Here is a 20,068-nt window from a genome sequence, read left to right on the forward strand (position 1 = left end):
ACAACCGAAATACTGATCAATAGATGAATGGAAAAGAACACGTGTACATATGTACAATGGAATATTAGTCAGTCAAAGAAAAGGATGCGATAATGCCATTCACAGTAACACGGATGGACCTAGAGATTATCATGCTAAGTGAAGTATGCTAGTTAGAGAAAGACAAGTATCATATGACATCACTTATGTGCAGGATCTAAAAAAATGATGCAAATGAATTTACTTACTAAACCGAAACACACTCACAGACACAGAAAACAAAGTGATGGTTACTAAACGGGTAAGGAAGGGGAGAGATACATTGAAGTTTGGGATTAACATATACACACAATTGTATGTGAAATAAACAAGAGCCTATTGTATAGCATAGGAGCTATATTCAATGTCTTATAAAAATCTGTAATGAAAAAGAATCTGAAAATTATATATATATATTTAAAAGGGAAATTTTGAAATTTTTGATAAACAACTTGGACATCAGAGATAAGGAGAGAGGTCAGTCTCCTTGTGAAAAGAGGAAGGATCTAGATCCTTACTAATACTTACTTTTGAAATTTTCATCCTCCATTAAATTAGCAAATCCTTAGAGTTTGAGAGACCATGGACCAATTTGTCTAATTATCTGCTATGTGCATGGAGACCTCGAGGCTGCACCACTGTAAATAATTAGCCTGTGCTTCCCAGCCCTTCAAATAGCCAGCTCTATTCCAGTGAGTCCCATACCTGTGTATCTCAGCTTCCCAGAGTTGTGGTCTGCCCCAGGAGTTCCATTCCTGAGCCTGCCTTGCTGCCAGTCCTGAGGACACAGCCTCAGCCCCCATCCAACAGCAGGTAGGAGAGGGGCAGCCAATCTGTAATCTTCAGTCCCGGTGCAGCAGAGACATAGCACAGCCCAGAGAGTGCCAAGTGCAGTTGGAGACACTGAATGCAGGAAGGATGGAGGAGCCATGTTTGATCACCGTCAAGGCAGTGGGACGGTTGAGATAGCCAGTGGGAGGGAACTGGCTTTCATCCCACACTTACTGTCCTTCCATTCTCATCTTTTCTACCTGACAAAGAAATAGGTCCCTCTAAACTGTGCTTAAGCACTCCAGATGATCATGGAGATGATAGTGATGAAAATGATATCAGGAACCATAGTATCACAAACCTTTACTTTGGATTCCAACTGCCAGGAGCCAAGCTAAACTTTTCTATTGCTTGTTTCCTTTTATCTGCATTTCCTCTCCCACAACGTGCATGAGCATCACTTTACAGTTGAGGATAAAAACACAATATTTGTATGAAATTTTTATCAGGCCATGGAGTGGAAATGGGGGTAAAGTCAGATTTGAATTACGTAAGGCACCTAGAAAATATCCTCCTCTGCTAATACAGCCTGCATTCAGGACTGAACGTAGGAGAAATGCAAACTCTCTATAAAGAAATACAGACTTGAAAAATTCCTAAGCTGGCATAAGAAGGCCAGCTTAGAGTTTGATACCTGACATTTGTCCTAAATTTATCAGTTGTTCTTAAGGGGGTTGGATTTGATGAGAAATCAACTTTTTGAAAGGTTTTAGGATTTGAGACATCTTTAAGATGCTTTTCTTAGCCACTATAAACAAAAAGAACAAAAAGCAAACTCTCTTCCTTTTCAGCCCAGGCAGAGATGTCCTGCTCACTAGGCTTTAGGGGTTCATGGTAGACACAGTGGAAAGCACAGTGGTGGTACCTGCTTAACAACTACTGGAAGGAAGGTGGAAGTGGGGATTCCAGGAAGGATGAGCTCATGCAATTCAAGGCAGTTCTCTCTCTTGTCCCTGTTCTTGGGTTTTGCTTCCCTGTCCACTTGCTCTTTTATTCTTGTAATTGATACCTTCTTGCTCTCTAAGAGAGTATGGCATCAGGGTGTTGGTTTGTATTCTGAGACAGGAAACAAGAAATGTGTACTTAAGAAAGCTTGGAAGAGACTTCTGATCCTGTGCTAAACTCTCTGAAGTGTGGGGAACAGTAAACAAGCTTAGAGCATGGACCTCAGAGACCCACAATCTAAGTTTGAATCTTGTCTATTTATTATCTGAACAACACTGAGCAAGTCTTTAACATCTCTGATCCTCAATGTTGCCATCTAAATTGATATCCAGTTGATACAACTGTGTTGACAAAGAATGAAAGAAAATGTATTCTAACACATGCCTGGATGTGTGATGGAGGCATCACAGTTAAAGCAAAGTAAATTTTAGGTAGTTTTATTATTAATATTATCCTTAAGGCTAAGTACCAGTTACTTAACTAAAATAACCGGTGATCTGAGGTTTAGCTTTCCCTAGATCCTGAGAGAACATTTTGTTGTTGTTTAGTTGCTCAGTCTTGTCTGACTTTTCCAACCCTATGGACTGTAGCCACCAGGCTCCACTGTCCATGGAATTCTCCAGGCAAGAATACTGGAATGGGTTGCCATTTCATCCTCCAGGGGATCTTCCCGACTCAGGGATCAAATGTCTCCAGTGTTGCAGGCAGATTCTTTACCAGTGAGCCACCAGGGAAGCCAGAGACAACATTTTACTTTTTTTTTTTTTTTTGATGTTAGTGGATTCTGACTGCCTATAGGGAAACAACTGAGACTTGACTATTTTAGGTTCCTCAGAGCCTTTCCTTCCTTACACAGCATAGGCTACAAGAACAAAAATCTCAGTTGGATACTGACAGACCCTTCCTTAGTTCTCAGAAGCAGAGTGGGGGCAATAAAACTTCCACGCACTGGGCATTTTCCTGATTGTTTTTTCATTCCTTCCAGCAATGTCTTTCTGGACTAGACAAAAGATGAAACAGTGCTTGTATGCCTCTGTGTCACTTTCTAAGGGACTCATCAGTTCCCATTTAATAGAATCTACAACATTCAATTATTAAAAAAAAAGGTCACTCACAAAAATTAAAAAGAGAGAGAGGAAGAGAAAGAGAGAGAGAATGAAAGAAAGAAGGAAGACTTTCCTGGTGACGTAGTGGACAAGAGTCTGCTTGCCAATGCAGGGGACACAGGTTTGATCCCTGGTCTGGGAGGATCCCAAGTGCCCATGACACAACTATTGAGCCCAGGTGCAGCAGCCACTGAAGCCCGCATATCCTAGAGCCTGTGCTCTGGAACAAGAGAAGCCACCACAATGAGAAATTGTCTGCTGCAACTAGATGGTAGCCCCTGCCTATTGCAGCTGAAGAAAGCCTGTCCACAGCAACCAAGACCTAGTACAGCCAAAAATAAACATTTAAAAAGAAAGAAAGGAAAGAAGCCAATCTTATCATGTGGACTAAGACAAACTTTTGGATTTCCATTCATTCTGCAAATGAATTTCTTAGGATATAACAGGTGTAAGGTAAGGGAGTTAGAGAAGGCGAGGTTCAAAAAAGAATGAGACTGGCACTTTACCGGAACAGATCACCTTTAATGAGGTGAGAAGGGGACACAGTTAGATTAGTGAGCTGCTGCACTTATCTGAGAAAAGAGTAAGTCATGCATGGATGTGAGAGTTGGACTGTGAAGAAGGCTGAGCACCGAAGAATTGATGCTTTTGATCTGTGGTGTTGGAGAAGACTCTTGAGAGTCCCTTGGACTGCAAGGAGACCCAACCAGTCCATTCTGAAGGGGATCAGCCCTGGGATTTCTTTGGAGGGAATGATGCTGAAGCTGAAGCTTCAGTACTTTGGCCACCTCATGCGAAGAGTTGACTCATTGGGAAAGACTCTGATGCTGGGAGGGATTGGGGGCAGGAGGAGAAGGGGACGACCCAGGATGAGATGGCTGGATGGATGTGAGTCTGAGTAAACTCCGGGAGCTAGTGATGGACAGGGAGGCCTGGCGTGCTGCGATTCATGGGGTCGCAAAGAGTCGGACACGACTGAGCGACTGAACTGAACTGAATTATATATAGGCACGTATGTGGAAAGTTACTGTCTAAGGGGGCCTGTTCTTTTCCAAGGTTTTTTGGAGTAGTTATCTCTTAAGTGGCTGGCGCACGGAATTTTGCAAATCTGCCAGAGGCTGAACCAGCTGGGAGCTGAGCCTAATCAACCTTAAATGTCCATTTTTTGGGGTGAGAGAGTTCTTTGTTTTGCATAGAATGGTGGGGAGGACCTGGAGGGGAGTTCTAACTCCAGGCTATTTTAAGCCACGTAGCTTTCCTTCGTTCCAGACCCTAAGGAATATATAGAAAAAAAAAAGGAGAGGTGAGTGCCCTTAATGTTTAGGGCTTCTTTGTGCCGATAAATGAGGGTCAGGGATTTGTGGTCTGGGAGGAAGGAAGTCTAAGGCTCCTAGTGTTGATTTTTTATTTTAGCCGTTAGGGTCTCAAGCAAAAGAATAGTCTTGACTTGGTTTCGGGAAATGGCTCGGATTCGGTCTTGGAGGAAATCTCTGGAAAAGATTAAACAAACAAGGTCCAAAGGTGAGTAGGAGGATGATAAAAATGAATGGTCTGAGAAGGGGTAAACGTTATAAAAGGTTTTTTGTAGTCACAGGGTGGAGATGTAATCTTCAATGTGTTTGAGTGTGGATCTTTGAGGACTTGAGAACCAGATATCTGTCAGAAGTTGTTCCAGGAATAATTGTAGCCATGAAACTGACAGGCTCATCCATCGCCAGTTGGGGCCAGTGGAAACAGTGAGAACTTTAGAGTTGTAGGGCCTGTGTGAGAAACTTGATAAGCATTTTTATCATTGGGCTGTATAACCTTTTTTAACTGGGTGATGTGTATCCAAGGGGTGATTTCTTTTAATGTTGCAGTGGTAGGGGTCAGCAGAATTACCGTGTAGGGTCTTTGCCATTTTGGGGTTAGATCTGAGTGGGACTGAACTTTCATACAGACTTTGTCTCCCATTTTAAGGGATGGGTATGGAAGATTGGGGTGTGGTCGAGGGAGTAAGTTATGCTGTGGACGTCTTATTCTCTCAGTTTTGGGGACTCGGACTCTGGGCATAACAGTCGAGGGAGTAAGTTATCTATATGTTGTCAAAGGGCATCTTGTATCTGGGAAAGTAAAGGAAAAGGAAGGTGGAAAAGCAGTTTGGGACTGTCTTGGAGGGGGTAAGATTTAAAGGTACTATGGGTCTCCCATACATGACCTCAAATGGACTGATATTTAAGGTGGTTTTTTTTTTTTGGTAAGGCCTGGACCTTTAAGAGGGCTAAAGGGAGGAGTTTATTTCAGTCTTGATAAAGTTCGATCATTAATTTGGTCAGAGTTTCTTTTAGGATTTGGTTGGCTCTCTCAATCTTTTTGGAAGACTGGGGATGATAAGGAATGTGAAACCTGCAAGGATCTAGAAGGGCTCGTGCAATATTTTGGGTGATTTGGGATGTGAACTCGGGCCCGTTGTCAGACTGGAGGGAGGAATGCATTCCAAACCTTAGGAGGATTTCAGAGAGAATAAGCTGAGCCACAGTAGGGGCTCGTTTGTTAGTAGTCAGGAAAGTTTGTTTTAATCTGTCTAGAAAACGTATCTACAAAGACTAGGCAAAATTTAACCCTTTTAACAGGTGGCATGAGGGTGAAATCTATCTGTCAGTCTTGCGCGGGAAGATGTCTGTGAATTTGGTGGATGGGGGAAGGAGAGGGGTGAGTGTTAGGATTTGTCTGCTGACAAATGGTACAAGTTTGGGTCTGATTATTTAAATAAGTCACATCATCCTTAGTTTAATAAAGTTCTGAAAGAAAGCCTTAAGTACTTTTGCAGAGGGGTGGAAAAGCGAATGTAAATATGAAAGTAACGTGTGGATGTTAGGCTCATCAATTTGGGGTCTAGTAAAGACAGGACTAACAGAGGTGGCTTGTCGTTCTGTTTTGTGACGTGTTCTATTGTCATAAAAGGAGATAGGACTATGTCGCTGATGTCTCTGGCAAAGTATTACAGCAGCTTGTTTTGGGAGCTGAGCTGCATGGAGGAGTTTAGAAATAAAAGAAGCACTGAGAATACATGTGTTTGCTTAAGTGAGGAATTTTGTCTCCCTCCAGATTATAATGTTAGAATGTAATATGTTATAGACATATTTGGAGTCAGTGTAAATGTTTACCTTTGGGTCTTTGGCTAGGGTCAAAGTTTGTGTAAGAGTTATCAGTTCAGCCTATTGTGAGGATGTGTGAGTTGGGAGTGTGGCCGACTTGATGAGGTGAGGGAGGGATGACTTTGTTGGGCTGTCCCTGAACTATAGCGTATCGAGCCCCAAATGGGGCTAGTTTTGGGGCAGTGTCATCTGTGAACCAGGATGGGACTTTGGGGTCAATAAGGGGTTGACCAGTTATATGTTTAAAGGGATTAAGTGTCATAACTAAGGTCTGAACACAGTCATGAAATAGGTGTTTTGTTTCTGGATCTGGTGTAGGGAGTAAGCTAACAGGATTAAGAGGTTTACAAGGCATAAAAGAAAGGGATGGGCTGAGGAGGTGTGTGTGGAGGATTTGTAGTCAAGCAGGGGGCAGAGGAAGGAAAGCCCGATGAGAGAGTAAATCTTTGAAGGAATGAGGTGAGTATATATTTAGAGGAGCATTTTGGGTTAGTTTTTGGGCTTCAGGTATTAAGAGGTGGTTGCAGCTATGTAGGGGAGGGTCTGTTGTAGCAGATGTGGGTAATAAGCTGGTGGGCTTAAGGGGAGAGCAGGGGAAGAAAGAGAGCCAAGGGTCGAGGAGAAAGGCAGATAGGATCTGTACCCTGGAAGGGGAAAAGGAGAGGAAAGCCCGATGTGATAGTAAGTCTCGGAAGGTGTATGGAGAACAGACTGTTAAAGGGGCGTGTCTGGAGAGTTTATTTGCTTCGGGTACGAGGGCTGCAATAGCAGCCGTGGCCTGTATGCAGGGAGGCCACCCCTTGGTCACCGTGTCAAGCTCTTTTGATAGATAGGCTATGGGAGCCCAGGTGTCTCCGGCCCGCTGACACAGAAGTCCCGGGGCCTGTCCTTGGTTGGAATGGGCAAAGAGAAAGAATGGTCTGGTGTGATCTGGCAGGTGGAGAGTTGGCACTCGGAGGAGGCTCTGGGTGAGCTGGCAAATAGGATTGGCCAGCGAGGAAGGGTTAAAGAGGGGCTCATCCGGACATCCTTTAGTTGTCTCATAGAGCAGCTTTGTAATGAGGGGGAAGTTAGGGATCCAGATATGGAAAAAGTTTAGGAGGCCGAGGATAGACAGGCGTGCTCCCTTATCGTTTTTGGAAGTGGACAGTTAATTAAGGCCTGGATTCTATCTGGCGGAATAGTTCTTTGTTGGTGGGATATGGAGAGCCCCAGGTAGGTGACGTTCGTCTGTACTACTTGGGCCTTGGATTGGGACACCGGATAACCGCAGGATCCCAGGGCCCCGGGGAGTTTGGCAGTATGTTGGAGACAGAGTTTTTGGGTTGGGCTACCAAGGAGGAAGTCATCTACATATTGGAGGAGATGACTTGAGGCTAGGTCGAGTGTCTGCAAGTCTTTTTGTAAAGCCTGTCCAAAAAAGTGGGGGCTGTCTCTGAACCCTTGGGGGAGAACTGTTCATGTTAATTGTTGGGAAACAAGAGTCTCGGGGTCTTGCCAGGTGAAAGCGAAAAGGGGTTGGGAGATGGGGTGGAGGGGGATGGTGGAAAAGGTGTCTTTGAGATCCAATACCGTGAAGTGGGTTGCAGTCAGGGGGTATGGCAAACAGAAGGGTGTAAGGGTTAGGGACTACTGGGAATGTTGGCGTGATGGCATCATTGATTTTTTGCAGATCCTGGACCAGTCTCCAAGAGTTTCGTCTCTTCTTTACTGCCAGAATAGGCATGTTGTGTGGTGAATGGGTAGGAATTAAGAGGCTTGAAGAAGGCAGTTTCTGATAGGCTTAAGTCTCTTGTGGGCCTCCGGGTTGAGAGGGTACTGTTGTTGGGTGATTATAGCCGAGGGGTCTTTTAGGGTAATGTGGACTGGGAGATGATGTTTGGCTATGGATGGGTGATCAGTGTCCCAGACTTGGGGGTCTAAGGCTGGTAGATCCGAGGGAAGGTCAGGAGTGAGGGATAGGAATGGTCTAGATGTCATCTGCATGCAGAATGTAGAGACTGTATCGAGGTGGGGGGCGGGGGGAAGGTTAATAAAGACTTCCAATTAGGATAACAAATCTCTCCCTAGGAGTGTCATCGGCCACTGAGGCATTATGAGGAATGAGTGTATGAGGGTCGATTTTTTAAATTGACAGTAATGGAGGGCTGATTTTTGGCCTTAAGGGAACTCCAGAGACCCCCTTGATTGTGAGTTCTGAGTCTTGAGTTGGGCCAGAGTAGGAAGTTAAGAGAGAGAAAGCGGCTCCAGTGTCTACTATAAAGTAAGTCTTTTTTTGGCCACTACCCCGTCTACCCTAAGTTCCAAGCTCATGTCTGGGACACAGACTGGGGGGCTGGAACCCGGGCCCCGTCATTGGAACAACTCTCACAGGGTTGGGCTGGGGTTTTGGGGAGAAGTGGGGATGTCTCCAGGGGTGCCAGGGCGTCCCTATGGACACTTCACTCTCCAGGTCTGGGAGGTGTGGACCTCTCAGTCTACCTCTCAGTGTCCCCACTGACTACAGGTTAGGCATGTTTTTTTGGGAAGCTGCGGGTTCGGGCATGTTTTTGTCCAGTGTCCTGACTGGTTGCATCAGAAGCAGGGTCTGGGAGGGAGTCTTAAGTTCCAGTCTGGGATGACTTCGGCCGGGCTGATCTTGATTGTTGCTGCCAAAAAGGCATATTTAGCTTTTCTCTCACGGTCTTTTTCTTCTCTTAACCTCTTTCTCTCTATAACTGAACATCTTGAAGGCTATTTCTAGAAGGTCTCTTTGGGGAGTCTCAGGGCCCTTTTCTAGCTGGCGTAGTTTTCAGTGAATATCAGGGGCTGACTGGCTTATGAACTGGACATGTAGGCACAGAAGTCCAGCAGGGGTGGAAATATCTAGATTAGTGTGTTTTTGGACTGCCTCAGTAAGCCGTGAAAGAAAAAGGGCAGGATTTTAATCTTTTTCTTGAGTCATTTCTCTAATATTATCGTAGTTAATACGAATGTGAGAGCTTTTTAGTATTTTTTTCTAATAAACAAGTGATCATATGATGTAGGTACCGGATGTCAGCATCGCCTGTTTGATATGTCCACCGTGGTTCAGTTAAAGGGACTGTATCATCAACCACTGGGTTAGTCTTATCTTGGTTATGGAGCTGATCAGCATGAGTCCGGGCTGGCTGTCATATCCGTTTCTTTTCATCAGGGGTTAAAGTGGCATTTAGGATGTAATAAAGATCATTTTAGGTTAAATGATATGTTTGTGTAGGGCGGAGGAATTGTTTCTGTATCTAGTATGATTTTTTGAAAAGGATCCCAATTTTTCTTCAATTTGGCGTATATCAGAAATTGAGAAAGGCACATGAACCCGTGTAGGGCCCTCCAGTCCTACTGCCTCTCTGAGAGGAAACGTGTTTGCTTCAGGTCCTGGCTGATGGAGGGGGCTGGAAATCTCTTTGGGGGGTTCTGGAGTTATCGCCTTCTGTTTTGGAGGAGGAAGGGCTAGAGGATGGGGTCTCATCTCCAGAAGCTTTTTCTCCGGGGCGGTAGGGATGAGGCTCATCTGCTGTGTCAAAATTGGGGGCTGAGGGTTCAGGGGGCCTTTTAGGGGCTTCAGATTTGGATTCTTTTGTAATGGAGGGGGAGAGAGAGCAGAGGAGGATTTCATAGGTAGAACAGTCTTTCTAGAGAGAAGGACAGCTTTTAAGGTCTCAGAAGGCTTGAATATAGGGGACCTTTGATCATTTGCCATTCTGTTTGAGGAAGTTAGTGAGATCCGATAAAATGCTGAAATCGAAAGTCCCAAACTCAGACCAGAGGTTTTGGTTGTCTAATTGGTATTGAGGCCAGCTCTGTATACAGAGTTGTTTTAAGCCGTTAGCTTTGAGTTCAGTGAGTGAGAGTGGTTTGAGATTTTTGAGAACACAGGCCAGAGGGGAATCTTTTGGGACAGATTGGCCAGACCCCATAATTGAAAGACAAGCAGAGGCTCTTATTGGGAGCTCAAGTTGTCACCTGTAGTCGCAATAGCAGTTATGAGAAGAGGGCTCTGTGTCGAGTGGGGGACGGAGCGTCCCCCACCGTCATCTACAGAGTGGCCCTAGGATTGTGTTTCATCAATATCCAACTACTCCAGAAATGATTCAACTTCTGATTCAAAACCTATGACAGAATATTTATTAAGTGTTGACCTCTTCAGATACCTCTAACGGAGATCAGGATGGGTTGCCACAAAGCATAGTGCAATGATCTATTGATCAGTTTGAAATGAAGTTGCTTCTGAAGCAGCCAATGCAAGAAGGAAATTCTGATCCTCCTCTGTCTCCCTGAGGAGGAAAATCTCTCATATGAAAGGGGCACTCCCTGTATCTAGAGGGAGGTGTGAGTTCAGTCGCGTCTGACTCTGTAACTCCATGGACTGTAGTCCATCAGAGATTTCCCAGGCAAGAATACTGGAGTGAGTTGCCGTTTCTTTCACCAGGGGATCTTCCCAACTCAGGGATCAAACCTGTGTCTCTTGCATCTTCTGCCTTGGCAGATGGATTCTTTACCACTGACCCACCTGGGAAGCTTTATCTAGGGGAAGAAGGACATCCTTATTGTCAGACATAGGGAATTTAGGGCCCAGAAATCTGTTTAAACAAAACTCATTGTTTCTTCAATACACTACCTCAAGCTCAAACTGCTTAGATTCTTCACTAATGAAGCAACTCAAAGCCTAAGTTTCTTTCTCCTGTCAGTTTCTTACAAATGTTTTGTTTCTTTATCTAAAGAGGATAAAAGCTGCCTGCTTTGGCCACTTCTTAGGTTCCATTTTTACGTGACCTTCACAAATTAATATTAATATTTGATTCCCTTTTCTCCTGTTAATGTTCCCTGTGTTGATTTTATTATTAATCCAGCCACAAGAACTCCAAAAGGGTAATTTCCCCTTCCTTGACACCCTACATGTCCAACAAATGGGTGTTATTGGCCTGACTTCAGTGTGAGGAATACCTTTGCAGAGAGATAGGGAGATTTACACACACTTCATATTTAGTGTATGAAAGGTTTGGGCCTCAGACAAGGGCCTCCCAATTCCAGTCCCAGGACTCTGTCCCACCAGAGTGGATTGCTTGTTTTCTTCTGAAACCTGCTGTAGTCCCAGGTGATCAAATGGAAGTAGAACCATGGGTTTCTTCTTCTGGGGATTTGGTGAGTTTATCTGTGAATTAACAAATGGACTAAGTAGTTTTCAGGGGCTTTTATTGTGTGAATATTATGGATGATAGGGTTTTCTGTGACTAGGAATGCATTTTCCAGCCCATCTAAAACATTTGAGTTATAGAAATGTCATTCCCTATACAAGATGGGAATTTTCCTGTGATTTTATCATGAAAAGCCTATTCCCAGTGAGATTCCAGAGATCTTTCTAATTTTATACCTTGACAATCAGAGCATGCACTTGCTTTTGTGTGATTTTTTTTTATCACACAAGAAAAACAAGATAGGAATAGGAAAACTGCACATGCTTCAATTTTTAAAACTCAAACAATAGTCTTAGGTGCATATGTCTTTGGGGATTTTTATTTGTGTAATACAGATAGGGGCCCAAGAATTTTCTTAGCTGTGTCATAATAAAAAATTGAAAAGGAAAATAAAATTTGTCTCTCAGGTAATATCATAAGTCATATTATGTGTTGAAATAGCAGAATTTCACAGAGCGGTAAATAGGAACTCATCTATGATAGGTAGTATCTAGTAAAGTTTTCAAGAGCACTTCTTATGAATACATAAATCAATACAGATGTTATGGAAACACTGAAAGAAAATATGCTTACCCAACTCGTGATGTGTTTAACTTGGGAAACATTGAAGTGCAAGGGAATAAGATCATGCAGGGAGAGCAAAAGTTTCCCTCTAGTTTTTTTTTTTTTTTTTGACTAGACAAATAGGGCACAGATTCCTTTTTGTGATAGCTACATCAGCATTATAATGACTGTAAGTTCAATTAAATTAAGATACGTACATAGTTTTTGGTTTTTCAATTTTAAAATTCGACTTATCTGGATATTAAAACAAGCCTCCAAAGTATAACTGACAGAAGTTGGGAAGTTGAAAGGGCATATGAAAGCTAATTTTATATGTTAACTAGGCTAGACTATGGTGACCAGTTGCTTGTAACTGTGAGTACTTTAATTGGTTATAGCAAACCTGTAAGTTCAGTTCAATTAATGTACCCATTTTACAGATGCACAAACTTCCCAACTGTTTGTGATATTAGTATTTTTTTCCCATTTGGATTTTTCCCAATTATACTCATATTTTGACCTGTCAGGAGAAATGAAGACTTGAGTTGCCTTCAGGGAGTTCAATGTTGATTGAAACTTGATTCCTCAATAAAAAAGAACTACTTGAACAGCTCTTAATCTGGCATAAGAAGACCAATTTAGGGTTTGAGACTGGGCTTTGTTCTTAAAATTTTCAACTATTCTTGAGAGGACTGGATTTGATGGGAAGTCAACACTTTACAAACGTTAGGAGTAAAGACACAATTAAGAAGTTTTCCTAGCCTTACAAACAAAAACAGTAAAATGCAAACTCAACCTCAAACCTTTCTCTGAGAGTATATAGCACCGAGAAAAACTCTACAAAAATGAGAAAAACTTCAAAGTACTTATTAAAATTTAATTATTATTTAATAATTGCTGCATCATACATTAATGCTGTCTTCAGGATTGTGGATGCCGTATGATTTTACACTATTAACAAAAATATACTTATCAAAATGTGGAGTCTATCAAGGTCAAATATTTATAGTTGAGTTATATTTAAAGAGACATTGACCAGACAACCCACATATTTGAATAAGCAATTACTTCCATGGAAGATGAATATCATAAAGATGAAATAAATAAGTATAAATAAAGATGAAAAACCCTTGAAATTCATTAGCCTATACAAATGCTATCTGATCATGAACATTTGATTTTAATTTAGAATCCAGAGACAGTGCTTTTTAGCTTTCTGGGACTACAGTGCAAATCAAGGGAATTTCTTATACAGCATTTGAATAAGATATAGTAATTTTGACTGCTATTTCTTGTACTTTAGTTATAATAACCTTTAAAAAGAGAAGAATACTTTTTATTCTATATCTTTATCTCAAAGGTAGGGGACAGATATATTACCGTGTTCATGAATTTGTGATCTCAAAATGTCCTTTCTTCTCTAACACTCTTTGGCCTCATGCCTCTAAAATAAATGTATGAAGAAAACAATGAATGTCTTCAGCATTAGTAGAGATGTGTTCACACTGAGAAATACTGCTCGATGAATTGTGCTGTATGGTCCTCAAGCATGCATACTTTATTTCCGAATTTTGAATTGTTCAGATCCAAACTCTGGACACTTATGTCTGTGCCTCTATGTTTGTGTTGTTTATTCAACACCCTCTTCTCTTTAAAAAGGTGTCCCTTCTTCATGGAACCGCACAATCGTACACGCGTCGCACAATTCTTCCTCCTGAGGCTCTCAGATGATCCAGACCTGCAGCCCCTCCTCTTTGGGCTCTTCCTGTCCACGTACCTGGCCACTGTGCTCGGAAACCTGCTCCTCGTCCTGGCTGTCAGCTCCGATTCTCACCTCCACACCCCCATGTACTTCTTCCTCTCCAACCTGTCCTTGGCTGACATTGGTATAAGCACCACCACTGTCCCCAACATGCTAGTGAACCTCCACACACAGAGCAAATCCATCCCTTACGCAGGATGCCTAGCTCAAGTGACTGTCTTTTCTCTTTTTGCATGCTTGGAGAGTCTCCTTCTGACAGTGATGGCTTATGATCGATTGGTGGCCATTTGTCACCCTCTGCATTACCTGGTCATCATGAATCCCCACCTCTGTGGCTTGTTGGTCCTGGTGTCATTTTCCATCAGCCTTTTGAACTCTCAACTTCACTACTTGATGATGTCACAGCTTACCTTCTGTGCAGATGTGGAAATCCCTCATTTCTTTTGTGAGCTTTCTCAACTTCTCAGGCTTGCCTGTTCAGACATCTCCACCAGTAACATATTAATCTACTTCATTGGTACCATCTTGGCTGGAGTTCCACTCTCGGGGATCCTTTACTCTTATATTCGAATTATATCCTCCATTCTCCGAGTCTCCTCATCAGATGGGAAGTACAAAGCCTTCTCTACCTGCGGTTCTCATCTGTCCGTTGTTTGCTTATTTTATGGAACAGGCCTTGGGGTGTATCTCAGCTCCACTGTCTCATCTTCCCACAGGAAGAGTGCAGTGGTCTCGGTGATGTACACTGTGGTCACCCCTATGCTGAACCCCTTCATCTACAGTCTAAGGAATAAGGACATCAAGAGTGCCCTGTGGGGAATTATCATGCGAATAGTCTAATTTTAATACCTGTGTCAACATTGTTTTTTTTTTTGGTTCATAATACTGGGAAAGGCAGTAAATTCAAATATGTGCAACAAGAAATTCTGAATCTGCAGTCCCATACTGATTTGTAACTAATTGGCACTCTGCTTTCTGTTTACACATTTTTTCCTGTTGTTGTAGAAACTGTTGTTATTTAGTTGCTCAGTCATGTCTGACTCTTTGTGACCGCATGGACTGGAGCCTGCCAGGTTCCTCTGTCCATGCGATTTCCCAGGCAAGAATGCTAGAATGGGTTGCCATTTCCTTCTCCAGGGTTTCTTCCTGACCCAGGATCAAACTAGCATCTCCTGCAATGGTAGGTGGATTCTTTACCACTGAACCACCAGGGAAGCCCCATTTTTCCTCTTCAGTTCAGTTCAGTTCAGTCACTCAGTCGTGTCCGACTCTTTGCGACCCCATGAATCGCAGCACGCCAGGCCTCCCTGTCCATCACCAACTCCCGGAGTTCACTCAGACTCACGTCCATCAAGTCAGTGATGCCATCCAGCCATCTCATCCTCTGTCGTCCCCTTCTCCTCCTGCCCCTAATCCCTCCCAGCATCAGAGTCTTTTCCAATGAATCAACTCTTCGCATGAGGTGGCCAAAGTACTGGAGTTTCAGCTTTAGCATCATTCCTTCCAAAGGAATCCCAGGGTTGATCTCCTTCAGAATGGACTGGTTGGATCTCCTTGCAGTCCAAGGGACTCTCAAGAGGCTTCTCCAACACCACAGTTCAAAAGCATCAATTCTTCGGCGCTCAGCCTTCTTCACAGTCCAACTCTCACATCCATACATGACCACAGGAAAAACCATAGCCTTGACTAGATGGACCTTAGACGGCAAAGTAATGTCTCTGCTTTTGAATATGCTATCCAAGTTGGTCATAACTTTTCTTCCAAGGAGGGTCTTTTAATTTCATGGCTGCAATCACCATCTGCAGTGATTTTGGAGCTCAAAAAAATAAAGTCTGACACTGTTTCCACTGTTTACCCATCTTTTTCCCATGAAGTGATGGGAACAGATGCCATAATCTTCATTTTCTGAATGTTGAGCTTTAACCCAACTTGTTCACTCTCCTCTTTCACTTTCATCAAAAGGCTTTTTAGTTCCTCTTCACTTTCTACCATAAGGGTGGTGTCATCTGCATATCTGAGGTTATTGATATTTCTCCCGGCAATCTTGATTCCAGCTTGTGTTTCTTCCAGTCCAGCGTTTCTCATGATGTACTCTGCATAGAAGTTAAATAAGCAGGGTGACAATATACAGCCTTGACGGACTCCTTTTTCTATTTGGAACCAGTCTGTTGTTCCATGTCCAGTTCTCACTGTTGCTTCCTGACCTGCATACAGATTTCTCAAGAGGCAGGTCAGGTGGTCTGGTATTCCCATCTCTTTCAGAATTTTCCACAGTTTATTGTGATCCACACAGTCAAAGGCTTTGGCATAGTCAATAAAGCAGAAATAGATGTTTTTCTGGAACTCTCTTGCCTTTTTGATGACCCAGCGGATGTTGGCAATTTGATCTCTGGTTCCTCTGCCTTTTCTAAAACCAGCTTGAACATCTGGAAGTTCACGGTTCATGTATTGCTGAAGCCTGGCTTGGAGAATTTTGAGCATTACTTTACTAGCATGTGAGATGCGTGCAATTGTGCGGTAGTTTGAGCATTCTTTTGCATTTCCTTTCTTTGGAATTGGAATGAAAACTGACATTTTCCAGTCCTGTGGCCACTTTTGGACTTCCCACACAAGTCATAGCTCTCCTGGACTTTATGAAGCGCATCAGTATACCCTTCTCACTCTCTCTATACATTATCCAGGACCTCTGTTCATTAGGAGTCTTGTTTCTAGCACTGCAAAATAATCATAGCTCTCGCTTTCTTCTTATTTATTGTTTCTATACTTTTCCTACAATTTTTTTGCCTACGCCTTGATTTGAGGATCTAGACTCTACCTTAAGGACCAAAATATTTAGTGCATTTTTGTTTCTTAATGGTCGTGGGCAGATTTTTGAGCAAATAGGATGACTAACTTCCTGCTCAAACTAGGGTATTTTGAAATTGAAATGAGATATGATTAATACTGAGTTATCAACTGGGACTTTCCTAGGAAACCTCACATGTATGCTTCCCAAGGAGCAGATGGAAGAATGTCTACCAAAGTCAATTACCAACTTTTCTGATAATTCTTCCCATTCCAACCACCATATCCCCAATCATATTATGTATCCAGACACAAAAAACAAAAATTGAAAGATTCCACTTATATAAGGTACCTGAAGGTGTCAGACACATGCAGACGGAGATTAGAATGTTGGTTACCAGAGGCTTTGGGAGGAGAAATGGGGAATTAGTGTTTAGTGGGGACAGAGTTTCAGATAGGGAAGATGAAAAGTTCTGCAGATGGATGGTGGTGATGGTTGCAAAACCATGTGAAGTTTACCTGGAAATCATTAAGACAGTAAATTTTATATTATTTTATGTTAATTTACCACAATAAAAAATATCTATTGTTGGAATAGTTCTCCAAAGTTGGGTGTTACTCAGCTCTCTGCAATCAACTCCTAAAGCAATCTGCCTCAGCTACTGAGAGCCACCAGGCAGCCCACATCCAATGACTGTATGATTTTGTCCCAACTCCAGCCGACTCTAAGGGATCATTCTAGCTCCAGAGCTCTCTGGTGGTTTTCAGAGACCTTTGAGGGGCTTCAACTTGGCTTGATTTTTTTCACCCCCTGCCTGGCTGCAAAGAGTTTGCCAAGCCACAAAGCTTAAGGCAACACTCCTCATGAGATTGCCTTCACTTCAAACACCAGCTAAAAGTTCAAGGATTCCCAGTACCACCCTTACTTATACAAATCAGGGACTTCCTCACATTCAATAATTCTCTAGAATAGTCAAATTAAGGGGAATCCCTCGGGTTCAGTAATGTGTTAGAATGGCTCACAAAACTCAGGAGAAATCTATACTTGTGGTATTAGTTTTATTACCGAAAAGGATACAAATTAGAACCAGACGAGGAAGACACACTTACGGTTGGACCTAGAAGTCCTATAGGTGAAGGTTCTTATTATCCTCTCTCTGTAGAGTCCAGACCCATTACCTCTTCCTGGCTAAAGGGCATGATAATATACAAAAAGAATATTGCTAACTAGGTAGCTGACCTGAGCTTCAGTGTCTAGAATTTTTATAGAGGCTTCATAACATAAACACGCTTAGTTAAATTGTTGCCCGTATGGTTGAACCCAATTTCCAGCTTCCAGGTTGAGTTGATGTCATTTTGCCCAAAGCTCTATTCATTCAATGGTCTCATAAACTATCAGGTATTGTCCACATTACCCACTATGAATAACCAGGATAGACCTACCGACTAGCATACAGAGTGAAGTAAGTCAGAAAGAAAAAAAGTATTGTATATTAATGCATATGTGTGGAATCTAGAAAAAATGGTATAGATGATCTTATTTGCAAGACAGAAATAGAGACACAGACATAGAGAACAAACATATGGGCACAGTGGGGTGGGAAAGGGGGTGGGATTGACATATATACACTATTGACACTATGAATAGAATAGATACCTAATGAGAACCTACTGTATGGCTCAGGGAACTCTATTTGTGCTCTGTGGTGATCTAAATGGAAAGGAAAGCCAAAAAAGAAGGGATATATGTATATGTATAGCTGATTCACTTTGATAGACTGTAGAAACTAACACAACATTGTAAAGCAACTGTACTCCAATAAAAATTAAATTTAAAAAAATTAAAAAAGCTATTAGCCAAAAAAAGGTCATCATCAAAAAAAAAAAATCTACAAGCAATAGCTGCTGGATAGGGTATGGAGAAAAGAGAACCCTCTTACACTGTTGGTAAGAATGCCTATTGGTACAAACACTGTGTATAGAAGTTCCTTAAAAAACTAAAAATAGAACTATTGTATGATTCATCAGTCCCACTGCTGGGCGTATATCTGGAGGAAACTGTAATCTGGAAAGATACATGCACCGCAGTGTTCACTGCAGCACTATTTATAACAGCCAGGACATGGAAGGAACCTAAATGTCCATTGACTGAGGAGTGGATGAAGATGTGGTTCATAGATGACCAACAAGAACCTGCTTTATAACCCAAGGAACTCTACTCAATACTCTGTAACAGTCTATATGGGAAAATAATCATTAAAAAAGGATGAACATATGTACATGTATAATTGATACACTTTTCTGTATACCTGAAACTAATGTAACACTAAAAATCAACTATACTCCAAACATTTGTTTTTAAAAAGAAGACTTGGTACATATATACAAAGGACTATTCAGTTCAGTTCAGTCGCTCAGTTGTGTCTGACTCTTTGCGACCCCATGAGTTGCAGCATGCCAGGCCTCCCTTGTTCATCACCAACTCTCGGAGTTCACTCAGACTCACCTCCATCGAGTCCGTGATGCCATCCAGCCATCCCATCCTCTGTCATCCCCTTCTCCTCCTGCCCTCAATCCCTCCCAGCATCAGAGTCTTTTCCAATGAATCAACACTTTGCATGAGGTGGCCAAAGTACTGGAGTTTCAGCTTTAGCATCATTCCTTCCAAAGAAACCCCAGGGCTGATCTCCTTCAGAATGGACTGATTGGATCTCGTTTATTTGTCAGCCATAAAAAAGAATAAAATAATGCAATTTGTAGCAACTTGGATGTGATAATCTTTAGATTATCATACTAAGTGAAGTAAGTCAAAGACAGATATCATGATATCACTCATATATGGAATATAATTTTTAAAAGATACAAATTAACTTATTTGCAAAACAGAAACAGACTTACAATAGTCTCACCAACAGACTTTCAATATAGAAAACAAACTTATGGTTACCAAAGGGAAAACATGGGGGTGAAGGACAAATCAGATCAGGATGAATATACACACACTATTACTATATATAAGATAGACAGCCAACAATGACCTACTGTATAGCACAAGGATGTCTATTCAAAATTCTGTGGCAACCTGTATGAGAAAAAAAAATCTAATAATGAATAAATGCATATGTATAACTTGAATCGCTCTGCTATACACCTGAAACTAACACAATATTGTAAATCAACTATATTACAATAAGATATATAAACAACAACAACAAAAGACAGATCAGATATACAGCAGAAAACCAAACAAACAAAAAATGAACATGATACTAATCTGGCTTCTCTGGTGGCTCAGAAGGTAAAGCATCTGCCTGCAATGCGGGAGATTCAGGTTCGATCCCTGGGCTGGGAAGATCCCCTGGAGAAGGAAATGGTAACCCACTCCAGTACTCTTGCCTGGAAAATTCCATGGACTGAGGAGCCTGGTAGGCTACAGTCCATGGGGTTGCAAAGAGTCGGACATGACTGGGCAACTTCACTTCACTTCTTCACTAATCTATTCAAACAATTTTCTTTTTTATCAGATTAGTAGTCTAAGTCACTTGAGGTCTAATCAAGATGTTCATAGAAATATGAGTTTCATAAATGAAGAGAATAGAGATTTGAAATTTAAATATCATAACAGGGAGGTAAAAGTTGGAAATAAATGAACTATTACATATTTAAAATACATAAACACAAGACCTATGGATTTCATAAACAAGACGTATTGGGTACAGGCCATTA

At 42.0% G+C, this 20,068-nt stretch overlaps 2 protein-coding genes across 2 annotated transcripts in view; one reads left to right on the plus strand and one right to left on the minus strand.

Annotated features, from left to right (window-relative positions):
• The window catches only part of LOC138085677 (zinc finger protein 160-like), a 406,927-nt gene that overhangs the window by 341,796 nt on the left and 45,063 nt on the right, over positions 1–20,068 (minus strand). The gene's annotated exons all lie outside the window — the stretch shown is intronic.
• On the plus strand, positions 11,906–14,398 carry LOC138085827 (olfactory receptor 7E24-like). Its single transcript, XM_068980402.1, has 2 exons — positions 11,906–11,922; positions 13,447–14,398. Exon 2 carries the CDS (start codon positions 13,469–13,471, stop codon positions 14,396–14,398), a length of 930 nt encoding a protein of 309 aa, XP_068836503.1. The 5' UTR covers positions 11,906–11,922; positions 13,447–13,468.

The sequence above is a fragment of the Capricornis sumatraensis genome, chromosome 9 (assembly GCF_032405125.1).
Source record: "Capricornis sumatraensis isolate serow.1 chromosome 9, serow.2, whole genome shotgun sequence".
Classification (NCBI taxonomy): domain Eukaryota; kingdom Metazoa; phylum Chordata; class Mammalia; order Artiodactyla; family Bovidae; genus Capricornis; species Capricornis sumatraensis.